We start from the raw sequence: 23,671 nt of genomic DNA, 5'->3' as shown, positions 1-23,671 counted from the left end.
AGAACTGAACGAACTAAGAACTTACGAACGCCCCGACTTCCGATCGCCCATTTCGAATTATGACCAGCTCCAGCCAAAAAATTTTGGATTTGTTTCTTTTTGGGTTGTTTTTCCCATTTCTGATGGGTTTTGCAGGGTTTGTTTGCTTTTGGGGGGGTTCCCCCCCATTTCTGTTGGGTCTTGCAGTGTTTCTTTTTTGGTGTTTATGTCCCGGCCGGAACAGATTAATCATGTTTCAATACATTCCTATGGGAAATGGTGCTTCAATTTCTCAATATTTCGAGTTATGAACATCTTCTGGAACCGATTGTTACATACAGCACTGATGTTACCTGTCTGTCATGGGTTTGGAGGGAAAGTTCCATCCTATGGGGAGTGGAAGGCGGGACATCAGGAGGAGGGGCTGTACTGTATATATATGTGATGCGTGTGTGGAGAAGGGAGACGCTGGGATGTGACGAAGCAGCAGCTGGGAAGAAGAAGCTGGTGTGGGAGTCTGTGTGTCAGACAGGGTACTACTGTGTGTCAGAGTACCAACCTGATAGGTTCAGGTGTCTGTTGGTTAGCCAGAACTGATAGGTTCAGGGTCTGTGCTTCAAGTTGAGGGTTCTGTGTGAACCAAACTGTATGCATGTATGAATGAGAATAAGCCACGTTACTTTATCTTATTCACCTGATTATTTTATTTTCCCTGTGTGTTGTATTTAAATAAACCTTGTTCTTTTATTTGTTTAAAAATCCATCCCTGGTCTGTGTGACTTCTTATAGGGAATGGTTGGTGGCAGCTTAGTTAACGTGTGGCATATCCCAGTAGGTCTGGGTTTGTCACATTGATTGGTGTCCAGCGTGTGGGATACGACTGGTCCAGTTGTCCAGCGGTCCAGCAAAGCCTTGGCAAGTGTGCCCAGAGCAAGGGGGGTCTAGTCAGGGACAATCTGAGGCGCGTAGGTAATCTTCTAGGTGTACCTCACGGGGAGGTGCGCTAGTGGAAGAACGTGCCAAGTGGGAAGACTAGATTAGGGTGCTCTGAGGCAACTTGTTTTGGCGGGAAAAAAGCTGAGGCAAAACTGCGTAGTAACAGTGATCTAGCCTGCCTGCTGAGAGGCCCAGCAGAGGGGGGTAGACTCTGGCTCGCAACTGTTGCAAGATTAGTGCTGAAGAACAGCAGCAATCTATAGAAAGCTGGTTCTGAGGCAAAAGAGAAAAAAAGTGGTCGTTTTATTTTGAGGCTTGACTTTTTAAAGCAGCCTGTTCTGAGGGGGGATTATGCCCTTGACTCGAAGCCAAGTGGCAGAAATGGGTGAAGTGAAAGACCCCCAGGTTGACCAAGGTTCTGAGGATGAATTTGGCTCAGTGCAAGGTGACAGCACAGGAGAACAGAACCCAGAGCTCAGAAAATTGCTCATAGCCCAACAGCATGAACTGAGGGTGAGGGAAATGGAGGAAAGATTAGAGAGAGAGAGAATGGAAAAGGAAGAAAGATTAGAGAGACAGAGAATGGAATTGGAATTGCAGAGAGAGAAAATGGCGTTTGAATTAAGAAAACTGGAACTGATGAACCAGAATAATAATAACAATAGGGATTCTGAGGGAGGCCAATTGTCTAAGGCTGACCTGAAGAAATTCCCTGTGTACCACAAGGGAGATTGTCCTGAGGTGTTCTTTTCCTTAGTGGAAAGAGCGTTTGTGGACTTCTCAGTGAGGGAAACTGAGAAGATGACCATCATGCGATCTTTAATCAGTGGTAGCCTGGCTGAGGTCTATGCCGAGACGCCTGAGGAACTGATGAAAGATTTTGCAGAGTTTAAAAAACTGGTGTTTGCAAGACATGGGATAAATGCGGAACAGCTGAGGCAAAGATTTAGGTCAATCACCAAAAAGCCAGAGCAGACTTTTACCCAAGTGGGGGCCCAATTGGTGAGGCTGCTTGAGAAATGGCTATCTCAGGAGGGGACAGAGACCTACGAGCAGCTTAAAGACTTGATAGCACTGGAACAGTTCTATTCAGTCCTGCATGGGGAATTGAAATTCCAGGTGAGGGAAAGGAAACCAAAATCTGTGGCAGAAGCAGCCGAGATTGCAGATTTTATTTCGCAAATAAGAAAGCCCTTGGGTGAGGGGAAATCTGTAGGTAAACCCAAAGAACCCTACAGCAAGTACTCTCAGGGACCAGGGAAAAGCCAGCAAGGGGGAGGGGCCCATGGTGAAGGGAAGCCCTCAGACATGAAACCAAGACCTCAGATTTTGGAGGGAAAACCAAAACAAGATGAGAGAGAATCAAAATACACCAGAAAATGTTATTTCTGTCAGGGAAAGGGCCATCTAATCTCAGAGTGTGAGAAATTAAAGCAGCTAAAAGGAATTGTGCCTCAGGATTCTAGTGGAACCAAGCCAAAAGCTGTGTTCTGTGTCCAGAGAGAGCAAGGCTCATTGTCACTGAGGGAGCCTGTTGCCATGGCTGCTCAGTCTGGAACGGCTGTATCTGCTGATCAGGCTGAGGAAGGTGGTCCTCTTGTGGAGGTCAAGCGATGCTTGCTCGTGAGAACAGATTCTCAGTTGTTTGAGACAGCAGGGGTGGACGTAGGAATACTTGACCGTCAGTATCGGGGGCTGCGGGACACTTGTTCTCAGGTGACCCTGTGCCATCCAGATATTATTCCTAGGGAATATATAATCCCGAATGAGAGCATAAAGGTAGCAGGGATTGAGGGGCAGATAATCTCACTCCCAGTCGCGGAGGTATCTGTCAACTTTCAAGGCTGGAGGGGAGTTTGGCGGCTAGCAATTTCATCGACTCTGCCAGCAGCCGTGCTCGTGGGAAATGACCTGGCTGAACATGTGAAAAGGGTGCTAGTGATTACACGTTCACAAGCCACCACGGGGACAGTTCAGGGGGGTAATGATGAGCCAGAGACGGAAGCAGAGGGGAGTTCAGAAGCTGTGGTGGAAACCTTGACCACAAACAGCAAATTTGGCCAAGAGCAAAAGGCAGACGCCACTCTCCAAAAATGTTTTGAACAGGTGACAGACGCCCAGCTAACACCTGAAACCCCAGTGAGATTTCTAGAGAAAAAGGGGATTTTGTATAGAGAGACCCTGAGGAATATCTCAAAAGGGGGAGATGGGATCAGAAGTCAGCTAGTGGTACCTGAAAAGTATCACCCCATGATCTTACAAAGGGGGCACTCTGACATGTTTGCTGCGCACTTAGGGGTGAACAAAACACAGCAGAGAATCACACAGAATTTTTACTGGCCTGACATAGGGAAGCAGATCAGGGAGTTCTGTAAACAATGTGATGTGTGTCAAAGGCAGGGGAATAGCCGCGACAGGACCAAAGCAAAGTTGTGCCCTTTGCCTGTGATTGACACTCCGTTCAAATGCATAGGGGTGGATATTGTGGGACCTTTGCCCAAGGCCACAAAGAGGGGGAACAGGTTCATTCTCACCATTGTGGACCATGCCACGAGGTACCCTAAAGCCATACCCTTGACTAATATTGAAACTAACACAGTGGCAGATGCCTTGGTGGGGTATATGTCCAGGATGGGATTTGCCTCAGAAATAATCACAGATTTGGGAGCATCATTTACATCAAAGCTCATGAAACGCTTATGGCAAATCTGTGGAATTAAGCACAAGGAAACCACTGCTTATCACCCTGAAAGTAATGGGTTAACTGAGAAGTTCAATGGGACTCTAATGCGTATGATTAGGGCTTACTTGGCAGAGAATCCAAACAATTGGGACCAGAAGCTGCAATCCCTTTTGTTTGCTTATCGATCAGTGCCACAAGCCAGTACCGGGTTCAGTCCATTTGAACTTTTATTTGGGAGAAGGGTGAAAGGGCCCCTTGATTTGATCAAACAAAATTGGGAGCAGATCACCCAGGATGACCCACAAGATGTTGTGACAGATATAGACTCTTTAAGGAAAGACCTAAAGAGAAACCTAGAGCTAGCAGCAGAGACCCTGCAAGCTCAAAAGGTCAGAAAGAAAACCTGGGATGACCAGGAAGCCAGGGAGAGGCACTTTGACCCAGGGGAGGAAGTGCTTTGGCCCAGGCCCTGCAAAGAAAACAAACTGCAGCTGGGTAGCCCAGAAAGAAAATACTTGGGTCACATGGTAGGGGGAGGAGTGATAAAACCCCTGGAGGCCAAAATAGAAGCTGTTCGTGATTGGCCTAGACCCAACACCAAGAAAAAAGTCAAATCATTTCTTGGGTTGGTGGGCTACTACAGAAAGTTCATCCCGAGGTTTAGCGAGATTGCGGCTCCGCTGACCGATCTGACGAGGAAGAAGACTGATGACCGCATCCCGTGGACCAGCGACTGTGAGGAGGCGTTCCAGAGGTTGAAGCAGGCGCTCATCAACTATCCAGTCCTGCGTGCTCCAGACTTCGACCGGGAGTTCATCATCTACACCGATGCGTCTAACAGCGGGGTAGGAGCAGTTCTTTGCCAGGAGGATGAAAATGGTGACCAGCATCCAGTGTCCTACCTGAGTAGGAAACTTCAAAAAGGTGAGAGACATTTGGCAACTGTGGAGAAGGAGTGTTTGGCCATAGTCTACGCGATCCAGAAGGCCAAGCCTTACATCTGGGGAAGACATTTTGTTCTGTGCACGGACCATTCACCACTGCAATGGTTAAAGACAATGAAAACCCACAATAGCAAACTTATGAGGTGGGCTTTAAACCTACAGGACTATGACTTTGAAGTGAAAGTGGTCAGAGGGTCAGTGAACTGTGTTGCTGACGCCTTGTCAAGAAGACCTGAAGAATGAAGACGGCGAAAGAAACATGGACTATATATATATATTGATGACAAAAAGTTAAATGTACCTGTTTTTTGAACTTGGTTTGTATGAATAAAGGTAAATTGATGTAATGTATATGGTAAATGTTTAAATGCCTAATTGCTATGGTTAACTTAGAATGTAAGTTTAAGTAAGTATGATATTGTATGTATAACTGTTTTTGTGTGTTTTATCCAGGTTGTTTTTTGGTGAAAAGCACCTTAGCTTTCCCCCTACAAAACAACTTATAAAGAGGGGAGGTGTTACATACAGCACTGATGTTACCTGTCTGTCATGGGTTTGGAGGGAAAGTTCCATCCTATGGGGAGTGGAAGGCGGGACATCAGGAGGAGGGGCTGTACTGTATATATATGTGATGCGTGTGTGGAGAAGGGAGACGCTGGGATGTGACGAAGCAGCAGCTGGGAAGAAGAAGCTGGTGTGGGAGTCTGTGTGTCAGACAGGGTACTACTGTGTGTCAGAGTACCAACCTGATAGGTTCAGGTGTCTGTTGGTTAGCCAGAACTGATAGGTTCAGGGTCTGTGCTTCAAGTTGAGGGTTCTGTGTGAACCAAACTGTATGCATGTATGAATGAGAATAAGCCACGTTACTTTATCTTATTCACCTGATTATTTTATTTTCCCTGTGTGTTGTATTTAAATAAACCTTGTTCTTTTATTTGTTTAAAAATCCATCCCTGGTCTGTGTGACTTCTTATAGGGAATGGTTGGTGGCAGCTTAGTTAACGTGTGGCATATCCCAGTAGGTCTGGGTTTGTCACACCGATTAAGTTCGTAGGTTGAGGCACCATATTTTTCTTTATGTCACGAACCAGCCTCCCTTTAGGGAGAGCCGTTTGGTGGCTAGAGAGCATCCAGGCATCTGAGTAGCCCTTATCAGCTGGATGGAGTCCTATTCACCTCAGCCAGGGTATAGCACACTTTCTGACAAGTCTACCATAAAGATTCGCCCCTGCACTTAGTTACACTAAACTACAGGCATCTATACCTAAGCTCTTTCTCCTAGATAAAAGAAAAGGCAAAACTGGACCCGAAGCCTCTCTAAAGACCAAGTACAATTCAAATAGCTAAATCTCCATTTTCTACTCTCTAAGCACCACCCTTCTTCATCTTTTGAGGAGTTGACCCAATGATGCTTTCGGGCGTTCTCATTCTGCCCTCCATTCTCATGGGAATCCAAGGGTGTCCAGGTATTGTTTTCTTCCTCTAATCTTAGGATGGAATGTTTTGACTTCACTCCCTTATCTAGTCTTTGTGCTGGGCAGAAGAAACTTTTCTGTCTCTCCTGAAAATCTTCCCACTGGTCAAAATCAGCTTCACGCACAACCATTCTGAATCCATTTCACATTTTCTCATTACTACACAAACCATCACATGTTTTAAACTACCCCTTGGAATTACAAAATTCGAGAATAAAATCCTCAGACTCCAAATTTTTCAACATCTGCAATGCTTCAAAGCAAATTTTGGATTACATAGTTAGCTTAGTATCTATCCCTCTCTTATCCCTGATCTTAACAATATATCCCATATGTGTGGCCTTATTCAAGTTAATATTGTGGCCCACACTTTGGGCCCATCTTATCATGCATTTTTTAACTATTTCATTGAGGCATCCACCCTCATGCCCCTTCCTTGATCTTCAAGCCACAGAGCACATGAAGGCAAACACTCTTCTTTTACACTTGCTGCCACCAGGTAATCTCTAAATCACCATTCCTTCAGAAAGATTCAGGTCCACACAAAGTTCTTTTAAATAAAACTTTGGTTTATTGATTACAGAGATTCATAAATATCTTCAGTAGCTAATCACATCTAAAGTTCCCAAACTACACTGTTTGGGAACTCAGTCTGGCTTTTCTCTCCTGCCTCTTACATTTCTCTAACTGACTCTATTTCACTTAAAACTCAATCTGCTCTCTGACTCTCTGACATCTTTTGACTCCGCCTCTCAGCAACATGAATATTCATAAACCATTACATAATACAACAACCACAGATCTAATCTTGCATTTTAATTGTAGTAAATAATTATACAAGGTTTTGATGAGATTTTTACATTTAGAAAGTACCCTATCTATATCTTGAATGTTTGCGTTTTTGTCCACCAATCAAGTATTATACAGTACCTTGTTCTTCTCCTTGATTTTCCAATTTTAACAAATTCTACATGAAGATTTTCTTGTTTTCCATTAATGCTAGTTGTGAGAATGCTTCCATTGAAGAAACTTTTGGTAATTTTCTTCCTGGATCTTAGTCCATATCCAGTTCAAAGCTTATCACTCTTAAATTATTTTCTTTCGCTTACCAAGGAAGATATGTCATCCTTGGTTTAAGTCATGTCTTTATAGTTTAGTATTCTGTCATTTTCTAAAACTATCCACTCCAATCTAAACTAGAGCACTTCCCATCTGGAAGTCCAAAGCCTGCTTTGTTTGGCATCTTGAAGTGCTTTGATTTTTATTTAGATTTTTGCCCCTTTATTTAGATTTTTCCCTTCACCTTTTTTTAAATAAAGTATTAGATCATGTGGGATTTCATATTAAAATTAGAAATCAGAAAGAGCAGGAAAGGATGGCAAACTTACACAGAATAGAAAAATACAAAAAGGAACAAGGATGCCTTTATTGTGTACTATTTATTGAAACATTATTACGTTAGAATGCATATATAAAAGGACTCAAAATGAGGGGAAGAATATAAAATACAGGCATTTGCAGATGACATGGATCTAGAGGATCTGATAAATTCAATGATATTAACAGAATAATTTTTTTTGAAGAAGTATCTGGACTAAAAGTAAATAAATCAGAAAACAGTGTTCATATTGTATGAGAAGGAAGATTTGTTCTCAAAACTATCCCTGAATTCCAAACAAACCCTAAATATTGTTCTTTGTTGTGTGTTTTGCTTTTTTTCTACCAGAGTGCTATATGAAAAATTTAAAAATGGTTAACTCTTGTTAAGAAACTTAATTTACAGAAAAAAGGTCAAACACTAGTCTTTCCACATGGATTGCAGAAGTGAGCCATTATGTCCATTCCAATATAATATCCATATGGTTTATGGTTTCAGAAATATTTATTAGAATACTCTATGTTAAATTTATTATTTTCTGTCAGGTTATTTTCTTGAAAGAAGAATCAGATAAGAATGAACATAAAAGCAAAATTACACTAAAATATCATTATTCTTACTGCACCACACTACTAGGGCAATCATCATAACTGTCAGGAGAACTGGTATGAAAATCAGGGTGAACAGAACTTTATCTGGTGGATCTCCCCAGTGCACCTTTTCTGAAGTACAGTTTGAAAACAACTGCCTGTGCATTCCAGTGATGAAACCTTCAGCAAGGGGATTAGGCCAAAAGCATCTTGCTGTTGTTGCCTTGTGTTCTGTACATAGAGTAAAATTGTTGTAGTACCTGAAGAGAAAATAATGTAAAAGTCAGAGAAATATATGCTTTAAGATACTTTTCCTCCTCAGCCCAGTATGATATACTTTTTCTTCAAACCAAAACTCAAAAGTAACAGAGATTCTTCATACTGAGACCATGAAGTATTGAAATAAATTGGGTGAGGGATCAGGGTTTGGAATTTGGTTTAAATTAATGTGGTTTTTGGATTGTTTCTTTAGGAAAACTTTTAATCTGCTTTTAAACTTTGTTTTCGAACCTTTGCAGATTTTTTTTGGGGGGGGGGGACAAAACTACATAAGCTTTTAGAATCATTGCATTTGATGCTTTGTCCTGTGCCCACATGCCCTCACACTGGTTGTCTCTCACAGAGTGCCCTGCAACAGCTGGCTCTAATTCCTTGTTCTCTTGGCACTGCACCAATTGCTGAGCTTTGCCACCCACCCAATGTCTGACAGAGTGCTGATCTGCACCCTGGTTGGGGCCGGAGACTTCTCACCTGCTGCTGCTGCTCATAAGGAAAAGGTGAGGGTGACAGAAAGCAGAGAGGATAGCCAGCCAGCCAGAAACTGAAGATGTAAAGGGTCTGTAGAGGGGGCTGAAATGACCAACATTTTAACCCCTCCAGAGACAGAGGGATTGCAGTACAGGGAGCAAGGAAGTGAGTGACAAAACCCCAATTTACACTGACAGAGTTCATGCATGATAAAACAATTAAAAATAAGTAAATTTCGCATCTGACAACCCTTACTGCCAAAAAGAAATGGGAATGAATTCAAGAAATAGTGATTAGTTGTGGTTCTTGATTCATCAAGCTTACCATTGAATTTACAAATATTCTTCAACAAATTGACAAATTGAATGATCAATTTGTCTTTAAAATGCTATAAAACATGCTAAAAAACAGAACTACAAGCACCTAGAGAAACCAGATTCACAGGAAAGCTGCCTCAGATGGCTTTCTACAACAGAAGCATGGTGGCATTAGGGATATGGATCCCAAAGTGAAATCCTGTGTTTAAAATGTTTTCCCTGCCATGCTGCTTCTGGGTGGGTGTGTGAGGAGGGGGTGGTTGTGTGGAAACTTCCTAGGCCCTCACTGGAAATACTTTTTCTTGTTGCTTTCTGCATGGCTGCATCAGGGATTTGGATCCCAACGTGAAATCCTGTGTTTAAAATGTTTTCCCTGCATGCTGCTTCTATGGGGGGGGGTTGTGTAGAAAGTTACTAGGCCCTCACTGGAAATGCTTTTTCTTGTTGCTTTCTGCATGGCTGCATCAGGGATTTGGATCCAAACGTGAAATCCTGTGTTTAAAATGTTTTCCCTGCATGCTGCTTCTGGATGGGTGGGTGGGTGGGTGGGGAGGGGGTGGTTGTGTGGAAAGTTGCTAGGCCCTCACCGGAAATGCTTTTTCTTGTTGCTTTCTGCATGGCTACATTAGGGATTTGGATCCCAAAGTGAAATCCAGTGTTTAAAATGTTTTCCCTGCCATGTCGCTTCTGGGTGGGTGGGTGGGTAGGGTGGGTTGTGCGGAAAGTTACTAGGCCCTCACTGGAAATGCTTTTTCTTGTTGCTTTCTGCACGGCTGCTTTAGGAATATGGATCCCAACATGAAATCCTGTTTAAAATGTTTTCCCTGCATGATGCTTCTGGATGGGTGGGTGGGAGGGTAGGGGGAGTTGTGTGGAAAGTTGCTAGGCCCTCACTGGAAATACTTTTTCTTGTTCCTTTCTGCATGGCTGCATCAGGGATTTGGATCCCAACGTGAAATCCTGTGTTTAAAATGTTTTCCCTGCATGCTGCTTCTATGGGGGGGGGGGGGGTTGTGTAGAAAGTTACTAGGCCCTCACTGGAAATACTTTTTCTTGTTGCTTTCTGCATGGCTGCATCAGGGATTTGGATCCAAACGTGAAATCCTGTGTTTAAAATGTTTTCCCTGCATGCTGCTTCTGGATGGGTGGGTGGGTGGGTGGGGAGGGGGTGGTTGTGTGGAAAGTTGCTAGGCCCTCACCGGAAATGCTTTTTCTTGTTGCTTTCTGCATGGCTACATTAGGGATTTGGATCCCAAAGTGAAATCCAGTGTTTAAAATGTTTTCCCTGCCATGTCGCTTCTGGGTGGGTGGGTGGGTAGGGTGGGTTGTGCGGAAAGTTACTAGGACCTCACTGGAAATGCTTTTGCTTTTTCTTGTTGCTTTCTGCACGGCTGCTTTAGGAATATGGATCCCAACATGAAATCCTGTTTAAAATGTTTTCCCTGCATGATGCTTCTGGATGGGTGGGTGGGAGGGTAGGGGGAGTTGTGTGGAAAGTTGCTAGGCCCTCACTGGAAATGCTTTTTCTTGTTGCTTTCTGCATTCCTACATCAGGGATTTGGATATCTAACTGAAATCCTGTTTTTAAAATTTGTTCCCTGCCATGCTGCTTCTTTGGGGGTTGCGTGGAAAGTTGCTAGGCCCTCACTGGAAATGCTTTTTCTTGTTGCTTTCTGCATGCCTGCATCAGGGATTTGGATCAGAAAGTGAAATCCTTTGTCTAAAATGTTTTCCTTGCCATTCTGCTTCTGGATGGGTGCGTGGTTAGGGGAAGGTTGTGTGGAAAGCTGCTAGGCGCTCACTGGAAATGCTTTTTCTTGCTGCTTTCTGCATGGCTGCTTCAGGGATTTGGATCCCAACGTGAAATCCTATGTTTAAAATGTTTTCCCTGCATGATGTTTCTATGGGGGGGTGGTTGTGTGGAAAGTTGGTAGGCCCTCACTAGAAATGCTTTTTCTTGTTGCTTTCTGCATGGCTGCATCAGGGATTTGGATCCAAAGTGAAATCCTGTGTTTAAAACGTTATCCTGCCATGCTGCTTCTGGGTGGGTGGGTGGGTAGGGGGGGGTGATTGTGTGGAAAGTTGCCAGGCCCTCATTGGAAATGCTTTTTCTTGTTCCTTTCTGCATTCCTACATCAGGGATTTGGATCCCAAAGTGTAATCCTGTTTTTAAAATTTGTTCCCTGCCATGCTCCTTCTGGATGGGTGGTGGGTGGGTAGGGAGGTTGTGTGGAAAGTTGCTAGGCGCTCACTGGAAATGCTTTTTCTTGTTGCTTTCTGCATGACTGCATCAGGGATTTGGATCCCAACGTGAAATACTGTGTTTAAAACGTTTTCCCTGCATACTGTTTCTATGGGGGGGTTGTGTGGAAAGTTGCTAGGCCCTCACCGGAAATGCTTTTTCTTGTTGCTTTCTGCATGGCTACATTAGGGATTTGGATCCCAAAGTGAAATCCAGTGTTTAAAATGTTTTCCCTGCCATGTCGCTTCTGGGTGGGTGGGTGGGTAGGGTGGGTTGTGCGGAAAGTTACTAGGACCTCACTGGAAATGCTTTTGCTTTTTCTTGTTGCTTTCTGCACGGCTGCTTTAGGAATATGGATCCCAACATGAAATCCTGTTTAAAATGTTTTCCCTGCATGATGCTTCTGGATGGGTGGGTGGGAGGGTAGGGGGAGTTGTGTGGAAAGTTGCTAGGCCCTCACTGGAAATGCTTTTTCTTGTTGCTTTCTGCATTCCTACATCAGGGATTTGGATATCTAACTGAAATCCTGTTTTTAAAATTTGTTCCCTGCCATGCTGCTTCTTTGGGGGTTGCGTGGAAAGTTGCTAGGCCCTCACTGGAAATGCTTTTTCTTGTTGCTTTCTGCATGCCTGCATCAGGGATTTGGATCAGAAAGTGAAATCCTTTGTCTAAAATGTTTTCCTTGCCATTCTGCTTCTGGATGGGTGCGTGGTTAGGGGAGGGTTGTGTGGAAAGCTGCTAGGCGCTCACTGGAAATGCTTTTTCTTGCTGCTTTCTGCATGGCTGCTTCAGGGATTTGGATCCCAACGTGAAATCCTATGTTTAAAATGTTTTCCCTGCATGATGTTTCTATGGGGGGGTGGTTGTGTGGAAAGTTGGTAGGCCCTCACTAGAAATGCTTTTTCTTGTTGCTTTCTGCATGGCTGCATCAGGGATTTGGATCCAAAGTGAAATCCTGTGTTTAAAACGTTATCCTGCCATGCTGCTTCTGGGTGGGTGGGTGGGTAGGGGGGGGTGATTGTGTGGAAAGTTGCCAGGCCCTCATTGGAAATGCTTTTTCTTGTTCCTTTCTGCATTCCTACATCAGGGATTTGGATCCCAAAGTGTAATCCTGTTTTTAAAATTTGTTCCCTGCCATGCTCCTTCTGGATGGGTGGTGGGTGGGTAGGGAGGTTGTGTGGAAAGTTGCTAGGCGCTCACTGGAAATGCTTTTTCTTGTTGCTTTCTGCATGACTGCATCAGGGATTTGGATCCCAACGTGAAATACTGTGTTTAAAACGTTTTCCCTGCATACTGTTTCTATGGGGGGGTTGTGTGGAAAGTTGCTAGGCCCTCACTGGAAATGCTTTTTCTTGTTGCTTTCTGCATGGCTGCATCAGGGATTTGGATCCAAACGTGAAACCTGGGGTTTAAAATGTTTTCCCTTCATGCTGCTTCTATGGGGGGGGGGGTTGAGTGGAAAGTTGCTAGGCGCTCACTGGAAATGCTTTTTCTTGTTTCTTTCTGCATGGCTGCATCAGGGATTTGGATTCCAAAATGAAATCCTGTGTTTAAAACGTTTTCCCTGCATGCTGCTTCTATGGGCGGGGGGTTGTGTGCAAAGTTGCTAAGCCCTCACTAGAAATGCTTTTTCTTGTTGCTTTCTGCATGACTGCATCAGGGATTTGGATCAGAAAGTGAAATCCTTTGTCTAAAATGTTTTCCTTGCCATTCTGCTTCTGGATGGGTGCGTGGTTAGGGGAGGGTTGTGTGGAAAGCTGCTAGGCGCTCACTGGAAATGCTTTTTCTTGCTGCTTTCTGCATGGCTGCTTCAGGGATTTGGATCCCAACGTGAAATCCTATGTTTAAAATGTTTTCCCTGCATGATGTTTCTATGGGGGGGTGGTTGTGTGGAAAGTTGGTAGGCCCTCACTAGAAATGCTTTTTCTTGTTGCTTTCTGCATGGCTGCATCAGGGATTTGGATCCAAAGTGAAATCCTGTGTTTAAAACGTTATCCTGCCATGCTGCTTCTGGGTGGGTGGGTGGGTAGGGGGGGGTGATTGTGTGGAAAGTTGCCAGGCCCTCATTGGAAATGCTTTTTCTTGTTCCTTTCTGCATTCCTACATCAGGGATTTGGATCCCAAAGTGTAATCCTGTTTTTAAAATTTGTTCCCTGCCATGCTCCTTCTGGATGGGTGGTGGGTGGGTAGGGAGGTTGTGTGGAAAGTTGCTAGGCGCTCACTGGAAATGCTTTTTCTTGTTGCTTTCTGCATGACTGCATCAGGGATTTGGATCCCAACGTGAAATACTGTGTTTAAAACGTTTTCCCTGCATACTGTTTCTATGGGGGGGTTGTGTGGAAAGTTGCTAGGCCCTCACTGGAAATGCTTTTTCTTGTTGCTTTCTGCATGGCTGCATCAGGGATTTGGATCCAAACGTGAAACCTGGGGTTTAAAATGTTTTCCCTTCATGCTGCTTCTATGGGGGGGGGGGGTTGAGTGGAAAGTTGCTAGGCGCTCACTGGAAATGCTTTTTCTTGTTTCTTTCTGCATGGCTGCATCAGGGATTTGGATTCCAAAATGAAATCCTGTGTTTAAAACGTTTTCCCTGCATGCTGCTTCTATGGGCGGGGGGTTGTGTGCAAAGTTGCTAAGCCCTCACTAGAAATGCTTTTTCTTGTTGCTTTCTGCATGACTGCATCAGGGATTTGGATCCCAACGTGAAATACTGTGTTTAAAACGTTTTCCCTGCATACTGCTTCTATGGGGGGGTTGTGTGGAAAGTTGCTAGGCCCTCACTGGAAATGCTTTTTCTTGTTTTTTTTTTTGCATGCCTGCATCAGGGATTTGGATCCCAAAGTGAAATCTTGTGTTTGGAAGGTTTTCCCTGCCATGCTGCTTCTGGGAGGGTGGGTGGGTTTGTGTGGAAAGTTGCTAGGCCCTCACTGGAAATGCTTTTTCTTGTTGCTTTCTGCATGGCTGCATCAGGGATTTGGATCCCAATGTGAAATCCTGTGTTTAAAACGTTTTCCCTGCATGCTGCTTCTATGGGGGGTTTTGTGCAAACTTGCTAGACTCTCACTGGAAATGCTTTTTCTTGTTGCTTTCTGCATGGCTGCAACAGGGATTTGGATCCAAACGTGAAATCCTGTGTTTGGAAGGTTTTCCCTGCCATGCTGCTTCTGGGAGAGTGGGTGGGTTTGTGTGAAAAGTTGCTAGGTTCTCACTGGAAATGCTGTTTCTTGTTGCTTTCTGCATGGCTGCATCAGGGATTTGGATCCCAAAGTGAAATCCTGTGTTTGGAAGGTTTTCCCTGCCATGCTGCTTCTGGGAGGGTGGTTGGGTTTGTGTGAAAAGTTGCTAGGCACTCACTGGAAATGCTGTTTCATGTTGCTTTCTGCATGGCTGCATCAGGGATTTGGAGCCCAAAGTGAAATCCTGTGTTTAAAATTTTTTCCCTGCCATGGTGATTCTGGGTGGGTGGGTGGTTGGGGGGGTTGTGTGGAAAGTTCCTAGGCCCTAATTGGCAATGCTGTTTCTTGTTGCTTTCTGCATTGCTGCATCAGGGAGTTGGATCCCAATGTGAAATCTTGTGTTTAAAACGTTTTCCCTGCATGCTGCTTCTATGGGGGGGTTGTGTGGAAAGTTGCTAGGCCCTCACTGGAAATGTTTTTCTTGTTGCTTTCTGCATGGCTGCATCAGGGATTTGGATCCCAAAGTGAAATCCTGTGTTTAACATTTTTTCCCTGCCATGCTGATTCTGGGTGGGTGGGTGGTTAGGGGAGGGTTGTGTGGAAAGTTGCTAGGCGCTCACTGGAAATGCTTTTTCTTGTTGCTTTCTGCATGCCTGCATCAGGGATTTGGATCCCAATGTGAAATCCTGTGTTTAAAACGTTTTCCCTGCATGCTGCTTCTATGGGGGGTTTTGTGCAAAGTTGCTAGGCTCTCACTGGAAATGCTGTTTGTTGTTGCTTTCTGCATGGGTGCATCAGGGATTTGGAGCCCAAAGTGAAATCCTGTGTTTAAAATTTTTTCCCTGCCATGGTGATTCTGGGTGGGTGTGTGGTTGGAGGGGGTTGTGTGGAAAGTTGCTAGGCCCTAACTGGAAATGCTTTTTCTTGTTGCTTTCTGCATTGCTGCATCAGGGATTTGGATCCCAACGTGAAATCTCGTGTTTATAACGTTTTCCCTGCCATGCTGCTTCTGGATCGGTGGGTGGGTGTGTGGGGAGGGGGTGGTTGTGTGGAAAGTTGCTAGGCGCCCACTGGAAATGTTTTTCTTGTTGCTATCTGCATGGCTGCATCAGGGACTTGGATCCCAAAGTGAAATCCTGTGTTTAAAATTTTTTCCCTGCCATGGTGATTCTGGGTGGGTGGGTGGTTAGGAGAGGGTTGTGTGGAAAGTTTCTAGCCGCTCACTGGAAATGCTTTTTCTTGTTGCTTTCTGCATGCCTGCATCAGGGATTTGGATCCCAATGTGAAATCCTGTGTTTAAAACGTTTTCCCAGCATGCTGCTTCTATGGGGGGTTTTGTGCAAAGTTGCTAGGCTCTCACTGGAAATGCTTTTTCTTGTTGCTTTCTGCATGGCTGCATCAGGGATTTGGATCCCAATGTGAAATCCTGTGTTTAAAATATTTTCCCTGGCATGCTGATTCTGGGTGGGTGGGTGGTTAGGGGGGGTTGTGTGGAAAGTTGCTAGGCCCTCACTAGAAATGCTTTTTATTGTGTTTTTTGCATGCCTGCATCAGGGATTTGGATCCCAAAGTTAAATCCTGTGTTTGGAATGTTTTCCCTGCCATGCTGCTTCTGGGAGGGTGGGTGGGTTTGTGTGGAAAGTTGCTAGGCCCTCACTAGAAATGCTTTTTCTTGTGTTTTTTTTTTTTGCATGCCTGCATCAGCGATTTGGATCCCAACGTGAAATCTTGTGTTTAAAACGTTTTCCCTGCCATGCTGCTTCTGGGTCGGTGGGTGGGTGGGTGGGGAGGAGGTGGTTGTGTGGAAAGTTGCTAGGCCCTCACTGGAAATGTTTTTCTTGTTGCTTTCTGCATGGCTGCATCAGGGATTTGGATCCCAAAGTGAAATCCTGTGTTTAAAATGTTTTCCCTGCCATGTTGCTTCTGGGTGGGTAGGTGGGTAGGGGGGGTTGTGCGGAAAGTTGCTAGGCCCTGACTGGAAATGCTTTTTCTTCTTGCTTTCTGCATGGCTGCATCAGAGATAAGGATCCCAAACTGAAATCCTATGTTTAAAACGTTTTCCCTGCATGCTGCTTCTATGGGGTGTTTTGTGCAAAGTTGCTAGGCTCTCACTGGAAATGCTTTTTCTTGTTGCTTTCTGCATGGCTGCATCAGGGATTTGGATCCCAATGTGAAATCCTGTGTTTAACATTTTTTCCCTGCCATGCTGATTCTGGGTGGGTGGGTGGGTTTGTTTGGAAAGTTGCTAGGCTCTCACTGGAAATGCTGTTTCTTGTTGCTTTCTGCGTGGCTGCATCAGGGATTTGGATCCCAACGTGAAATCTTCTGTTTAAAACGTTTTCCCTGCATGCTGCTTCTATACGGGGTTTTGTGCAAAGTTGCTAGGCTCTCACTGGAAATGCTTTTTCTTGTTGCTTTCTGCATGGCTGCATCAGGGATTTGGATCCCAATGTGAAATCCTGTGTTTAAAATATTTTCCCTGGCATGCTGATTCTGGGTGGGTGGGTGGTTAGGGGGGGTTGTGTGGAAAGTTGCTAGGCCCTCACTAGAAATGCTTTTTCTTGTTTTTTTTTTTTTTTTTGCATGCCTGCATCAGGGATTTGGATCCCAACGTGAAATCTTGTGTTTAAAACGTTTTCCCTGCCATGCTGCTTCTGGGTCGGTGGGTGGGTGGGTGGGGAGGAGGTGGTTGTGTGGAAAGTTGCTAGGCCCTCACTGGAAATGTTTTTCTTGTTGCTTTCTGCATGGCTGCATCAGGGATTTGGATCCCAAAGTGAAATCCTGTGTTTAAAATGTTTTCCCTGCCATGTTGCTTCTGGGTGGGTAGGTGGGTAGGGGGGGTTGTGCGGAAAGTTACTAGGCCCTCACTGGAAATGCTTTTTCTTGTTGCTTTCTGCATGGCTGCATCAGGGATTTGGATCCCAACGTGAAATCCTGTGTTTAAAACGTTTTCCTGCATGCTGCTTCTGGGTGGGTGGGTGAGTAGAGGGGGTGATTGTGTGGAAAGTTGCTAGGCCCTCACTGGAAATGCTTTTTCTTCTTGCTTTCTGCATGGCTGCATCAGGGATAAGGATCCCAAACTGAAATCCTGTGTTTAAAATGTTTTCCCTGCATGCTGCTTCTATAGGTCGGGGGTTGTGTGGAAGGTTGCTAGGCCCTCACTGGAAATGCTTTTTCTTGTTGCTTTCTGCATGCCTGCATCATGGATAAGGATCCCAAACTGAAATCCTGTGTTTAACATTTTTTCCCTGCCATGCTGATTCTGGGTGGGTGGGTGGTTAGGGGAGGGTTGTGTGGAAAGTTGCTAGGCGCTCACTGGAAATGCTTTTTCTTGTTGCTTTCTGCATGGCTGCATCAGGGATATGGATCCCAATGTGAAATCCTCTGTTTAAATCGTTTTCCCTGCATGCTGCTTCTATGGGGGGTTTTGTGCAAAGTTGCTAGGCTCTCACTGGAAATACTTTTTCTTGTTGCTTTCTGCATGGCTGCATCAGGGATTTGGATCCCAATGTGAAATCCTGTGTTTAAAATTTTTTCCCTTCCATGCTGATTCTGGGTGGCTGGGTGGTTAGGGGGGGTTGTGTGGAAAGTTGCTAGGCCCTCACTAGAAATGCTTTTTCTTGTTTTTTTTGCATGCCTGCATCAGGGATTTGGATCCCAATGTGAAATCCTGTGTTTGGAAGGTTTTCCCTGCCATGCTGCTTCTGGGAGAGTGGGTGGCTTTGTGTGGAAAGTTGCTAGGCTCTCACTGGAAATGCTGTTTCTTGTTGCTTTCTGCATGGCTGCATCAGGGATTTGGATCCCAAAGTGAAATCCTGTGTTTAACATTTTTTCCCTGCCATGCTGCTTCTGGATCGGTGGGTGGTTGGGGGGGTGTGTGTGGAAAGTTGCTAGGCCCTAACTGGAAATGCTTTTCCTTGTTGCTTTCTGCATGCCTGCATCAGGGATTTGGATCCCAAAGTGAAATCCTGTGTTTAACATTTTTCCCTGCCATGCTGATTCTGGGTGGGTGGGTGGTTAGGGGAGGGTTGTGTGGAAAGTTTCTAGGCGCTCACTGGAAATGCTTTTTCTTGTTGCTTTCTGCATGCCTGCATCAGGGATTTGGATCCCAATGTGAAATCCTGTGTTTAAAACGTTTTCCCTGCATGCTGCTTCTATGGGGGTTTTGTGCAAAGTTGCTAGGCCCTCACTCGAAATGTTTTTCTTGTTGCTTTCTGCATGGCTGCATCAGGGATTTGGATCCCAAAGTGAAATCCTGTGTTTAAAATGTTTTCCGTGCCATGTTGCTTCTGGGTGGGTAGGTGAGTAGGGGGGGTTGTGCGGAATGTTACTAGGCCCTCACTGGAAATGATTTCTCTTGTTGCTTTCTGCATGGCTGCATCAGAGATTTGGATCCCAAAGTGATATCCTGTGTTTAAAATGTTTTACCTTCATGCTGCTTCTATAGGTCGGGGGTTGTGTGGAAAGTTGCTAGGCGCTCACTGGAAATGCTTTTTCTTGTTGCTTTCTGCATGCCTGCATCAGGGATTTGGATCCCAATGTGAAATCCTGTGCTTAAAACGTTTTCCCTGCATGCTGCTTCTATGGGGGTTTTTGTGCAAAGTTGCTAGGCTCTCACTGGAAATGCTGTTTGTTGTTGCTTTCTGCATGGCTGCATCAGGGATTTGGAGCCCAAACTGAAATCCTGTGTTTAAAATTTTTTCCATGCCATGGTGATTCTGGGTGGGTGGGTGGTTGGGGGGGGGTTGTGTGGAAAGTTGCTAGGCCCTAACTGGAAATGTTTTTTCTTGTTGCTTTCTGCATTGCTGCATCAGGGATTTGGATCCCAATGTGAAATCTTCTGTTTAAAACGTTTTCCCTGCCATGCTGCTTCTGGATCGGTGGGTGGGTGTGTGGGGTGGGGGTGGTTGTGTGGAAAGTTGCTAGGCCCTCACTGGAAATGTTTTTCTTGTTGCTTTCTGCATGGCTGCATCAGGGATTTGGATCCCAAAGTGAAATCTTGTGTTTAACATTTTTTCCCTGCCATGCTGATTCTGGGTGGGTGGGTGGTTAGGGGAGGGTTGTGTGGAAAGTTGCTAGGCGCTCACTGGAAATGCTTTTTCTTGTTGCTTTCTGCATGCCTGCATCAGGGATTTGGATCCCAATGTGAAATCCTGTGTTTAAAACGTTTTCCCTGCATGCTGCTTCTATGGGGGGTTTTGTGCAAAGTTGCTAGGCTCTCACTGGAAATGCTGTTTGTTGTTGCTTTCTGCATGGCTGCATCAGGGATTTGGAGCCCAAAGTGAAATCCTGTGTTTAAAATTTTTTCCCTGCCATTGTGATTCTGGGTGGGTGTGTGGTTGGAGGGGGTTGTGTGGAATGTTGCTAGGCCCTAACTGGAAATGCTTTTTCTTGTTGCTTTCTGCATTGCTGCATCAGGGATTTGGATCCCAACGTGAAATCTCGTGTTTATAACGTTTTCCCTGCCATGCTGCTTCTGGGTCGGTGGGTGGGTGTGTGGGGAGGGGGTGGTTGTGTGGAAAGTTGCTAGGCGCTCACTGGAAATGTTTTTCTTGTTGCTATCTGCATGGATGCATCAGGGACTTGGATCCCAAAGTGAAATCCTGTGTTTAAAATTTTTTCCCTGCCATGGTGATTCTGGGTGGGTGGGTGGTTAGGAGAGGGTTGTGTGGAAAGTTTCTAGGCGCTCACTGGAAATGCTTTTTCTTGTTGCTTTCTGCATGCCTGCATCAGGGATTTGGATCCCAATGTGAAATCCTGTGTTTAAAACGTTTTCCCTGCATGCTGCTTCTATGGGGGGTTTTGTGCAAAGTTGCTAGGCTCTCACTGGAAATGCTTTTTCTTGTTGCTTTCTGCATGGCTGCATCAGGGATTTGGATCCCAATGTGAAATCCTGTGTTTAAAATATTTTCCCTGTCATGCTGATTCTGGGTGGGTGGGTGGTTAGGGGGGGTTGTGTGGAAAGTTGCTAGGCCCTCACTAGAAATGCTTTTTATTGTGTTTTTTGCATGCCTGCATCAGGGATTTGGATCCCAAAGTGAAATCCTGTGTTTGGAATGTTTTCCCAGCCATGCTGCTTCTGGGAGGGTGGATGGGTTTGTGTGGAAAGTTGCTAGGCCCTCACTAGAAATGCTTTTTATTGTGTTTTTTGCATGGCTGCATCAGGGATTTGGATCCCAAAGTGAAATCCTGTGTTTAAAATGTTTTCCCTGCCATGTTGCTTCTGGGTGGGTAGGTGGGTAGGAGGGGGGTTGTGCGGAAAGTTACTAGGCCCTCACTGGAAATGCTTTTTCTTGTTGCTTTCTGCATGGCTGCATCAGGGATTTGGATCCCAACGTGAAATCCTGTGTTTAAAATGTTTTCCTGCATGCTGCTTCTGGGTGGGTGGGTGGGTAGAGGGGGTGATTGTGTGGAAAGTTGCTAGGCCCTCACTGGAAATGCTTTTTCTTCTTGCTTTCTGCATGCCTGCATCAGGGATTTGGATCCCAATGTGAAATCCTGTGTTTAAAATGTTTTCCCTGCATGCTGCTTCTATAGGTCGGGGTTTGTGTGGAAAGTTGCTAGGCCCTCACTGGAAATGCTTTTTCTTGTTGCTTTCTGCATGCCTGCATCATGGATAAGGATCCCAAACTGAAATCCTGTGTTTAACATTTTTTCCCTGCCATGGTGATTCTGGGTGGGTGGGTGGTTAGGAGAGGGTTGTGTGGAAAGTTTCTAGGCGCTCACTGGAAATGCTTTTTCTTGTTCCTTTCTGCATGCCTGCATCAGGGATTTGGATCCCAAATGAAATTCTGTATTTAAAATTTTTTCCTTGCCATGCTGCTTCTGGGTGGCTGGGTGGGTGGGGGGCTTGTGTGGTAAGTTGCTACGCTCACTGGAAATGCTTTTTCTTGTTGCTTTCTGCATGCCTCCATCAGGGATATGGATCCCAAAGTGAAATCCTTTGTTCAAAATATTTTCCCTGCCACGCTGCTTCTGTGTGTGTGGGTGGGTGGGTAGGGGTGTGTGTGTGTGGAAAGTTGCTAGGCCCTCACTGGAAATGCTTTCTCTAGTTGCTTTCTGCATGGCTGCATCAGGGATTTGGATCCCAAATGAAATTCTGTATTTAAAATTTTTTCCTGCCATCCTGCTTCGGGTGAGTGGGTGGGTAGGGGGGGTGATTGTGTGGAAAGTTGCTAGGCGCTCACTCTAAATGCGTTTTTTTTGTTGCTTTCTGCATGGCTGCATCAGGGATTTGGATCCCAACGTGAAATCCCGTGTTTAAAATGTTTTCCCTGCATGCTACTTCTATAGGGGGCAGGGGTTGTGTGGAGAGTTGCTAGGCCCTCAGTGGAAATGCTTTTTCTTGTTCCTTTCTGCATGCCTGCATCAGGGATTTGGATCCCAAATGAAATTCTGTATTTAAAATTTTTTCCTTGCCATGCTGCTTCTGGGTGGCTGGGTGGGTGGGGGGCTTGTGTGGTAAGTTGCTACGCTCACTGGAAATGCTTTTTCTTGTTGCTTTCTGCATGCCTCCATCAGGGATATGGATCCCAAAGTGAAATCCTTTGTTCAAAATATTTTCCCTGCCACGCTGCTTCTGTGTGCGTGGGTGGGTGGGTAGGGGTGTGTGTGTGTGGAAAGTTGCTAGGCCCTCACTGGAAATGCTTTCTCTAGTTGCTTTCTGCATGGCTGCATCAGGGATTTGGATCCAAACGTGAAATCCTGTGTTTAAAACGTTTTCCCTGCATGCTCCTTCTATGCGGGGGTTGTGTGGAAAGTTGGTAGGCCCTCACTGGAAATGCTTTTTCTTGTTGCTTTCTGCATGGCTCAATCAGGGATTTGGATCCCAACGTGAAATCCGGTGTTTAAAACGTTTTCTTGCCATGCTGCTTCTGGGTGGGTGGGTGGGTAGAGGGGGTGATTGTGTGGAAAGTTGCTAGTCCCTCACTGGAAATGCTTTTTCTTGTTGCTTTCTGCATGGCTGCATCAGGGATTTTGATCTCAATGTGAAATCCTGTGTTTAAAATGTTTTCCCTGCATGCTGCTTGTATAGGTCGGGGGTTGTGTGGAAAGTTGCTAGGCCCTAACTGGAAATGCTTTTCCTTGTTGCTTTCTGCATGCCTGCATCAGGGATTTGGATCCCAAAGTGAAATCCTGTGTTTAACATTTTTCCCTGCCATGCTGATTCTGGGTGGGTGGGTGGTTAGGGGAGGGTTGTGTGGAAAGTTTCTAGGCGCTCACTGGAAATGCTTTTTCTTGTTGCTTTCTGCATGCCTGCATCAGGGATTTGGATCCCAATGTGAAATCCTGTGTTTAAAACGTTTTCCCTGCATGCTGCTTCTATGGGGGTTTTGTGCAAATTTGCTAGGCCCTCACTCCAAATGTTTTTCTTGTTGCTTTCTTCATGGCTGCATCAGGGATTTGGATCCCAAAGTGAAATCCTGTGTTTAAAATGTTTTCCGTGCCATGTTGCTTCTGGGTGGGTAGGTGAGTAGGGGGGGTTGTGCGGAATGTAACTAGGCCCTCACTGGAAATGATTTCTCTTGTGGCTTTCTGCATGGCTGCATCAGAGATTTGGATCCCAAAGTGATACCTGTGTTTAAAATGTTTTACCTTCATGCTGCTTCTATAGGTCGGGGGTTTTGTGGAAAGTTGCTAGGCCCTCACTGGAAATGCTTTTTCTTGTTTCTTTCTGCATGCCTGCATCATGGATAAGGATCCCAAACTGAAATCCTGTGTTTAACTTTTTTTCCCTGCCATGCTGATTGTGGGTTGGTGGGTGGTTAGGGGAGGGTTGTGTGGAAAGTTGCTAGGCGCTCACTGGAAATGCTTTTTCTTGTTGCTTTCTGCATTGCCTGCATCATGGATAAGGATCCCAAACTGAAATCCTGTGTTTAACTTTTTTTCCCTGCCATGCTGATTCTGGGTGGGTGGGTGGTTAGGGGAGGGTTGTGTGGAAAGTTGCTAGGCGCTCACTGGAAATGCTTTTTCTTGTTGCTTTCTGCATGCCTGCATCAGGGATTTGGATCCCAATGTGAAATCCTGTGCTTAAAACGTTTTCCCTGCATGCTGCTTCTATCGGGGGTTTTGTGCAAAGTTGCTAGGCTCTCACTGGAAATGCTGTTTGTTGTTGCTTTCTGCATGGCTGCATCAGGGATTTGGAGCCCAAAGTGAAATCCTGTGTTTAAAATTTTTTCCATGCCATGGTGATTCTGGGTGGGTGGG

General features: G+C 45.2%; 1 protein-coding gene and 1 long non-coding RNA gene across 2 annotated transcripts in view; one reads left to right on the top strand and one right to left on the bottom strand.

The window, feature by feature from the left end:
• The window catches only part of LOC144583525 (uncharacterized), a 359,409-nt gene that overhangs the window by 15,856 nt on the left and 319,882 nt on the right, over positions 1-23,671 (top strand). The window lies entirely within an intron of this gene.
• RAMP3 (receptor activity modifying protein 3) overlaps positions 7,438-23,671 on the bottom strand; it is a 180,585-nt gene continuing 164,351 nt past the window's right edge. Inside the window, exon 4 of the mRNA XM_073003570.2 lies at positions 7,438-8,245. Coding sequence (XP_072859671.1) covers positions 7,990-8,245 — 256 coding nt within the window. The 3' untranslated portion in view covers positions 7,438-7,989. The remainder of the gene's footprint in view (positions 8,246-23,671) is intronic.

Source organism: Pogona vitticeps, chromosome 6, assembly GCF_051106095.1.
Source record: "Pogona vitticeps strain Pit_001003342236 chromosome 6, PviZW2.1, whole genome shotgun sequence".
NCBI lineage: Eukaryota > Metazoa > Chordata > Lepidosauria > Squamata > Agamidae > Pogona > Pogona vitticeps.
The sequence above is the reverse complement of the archived record's forward strand: the minus strand, read 5'-3'. Positions and strand labels throughout refer to the sequence as shown.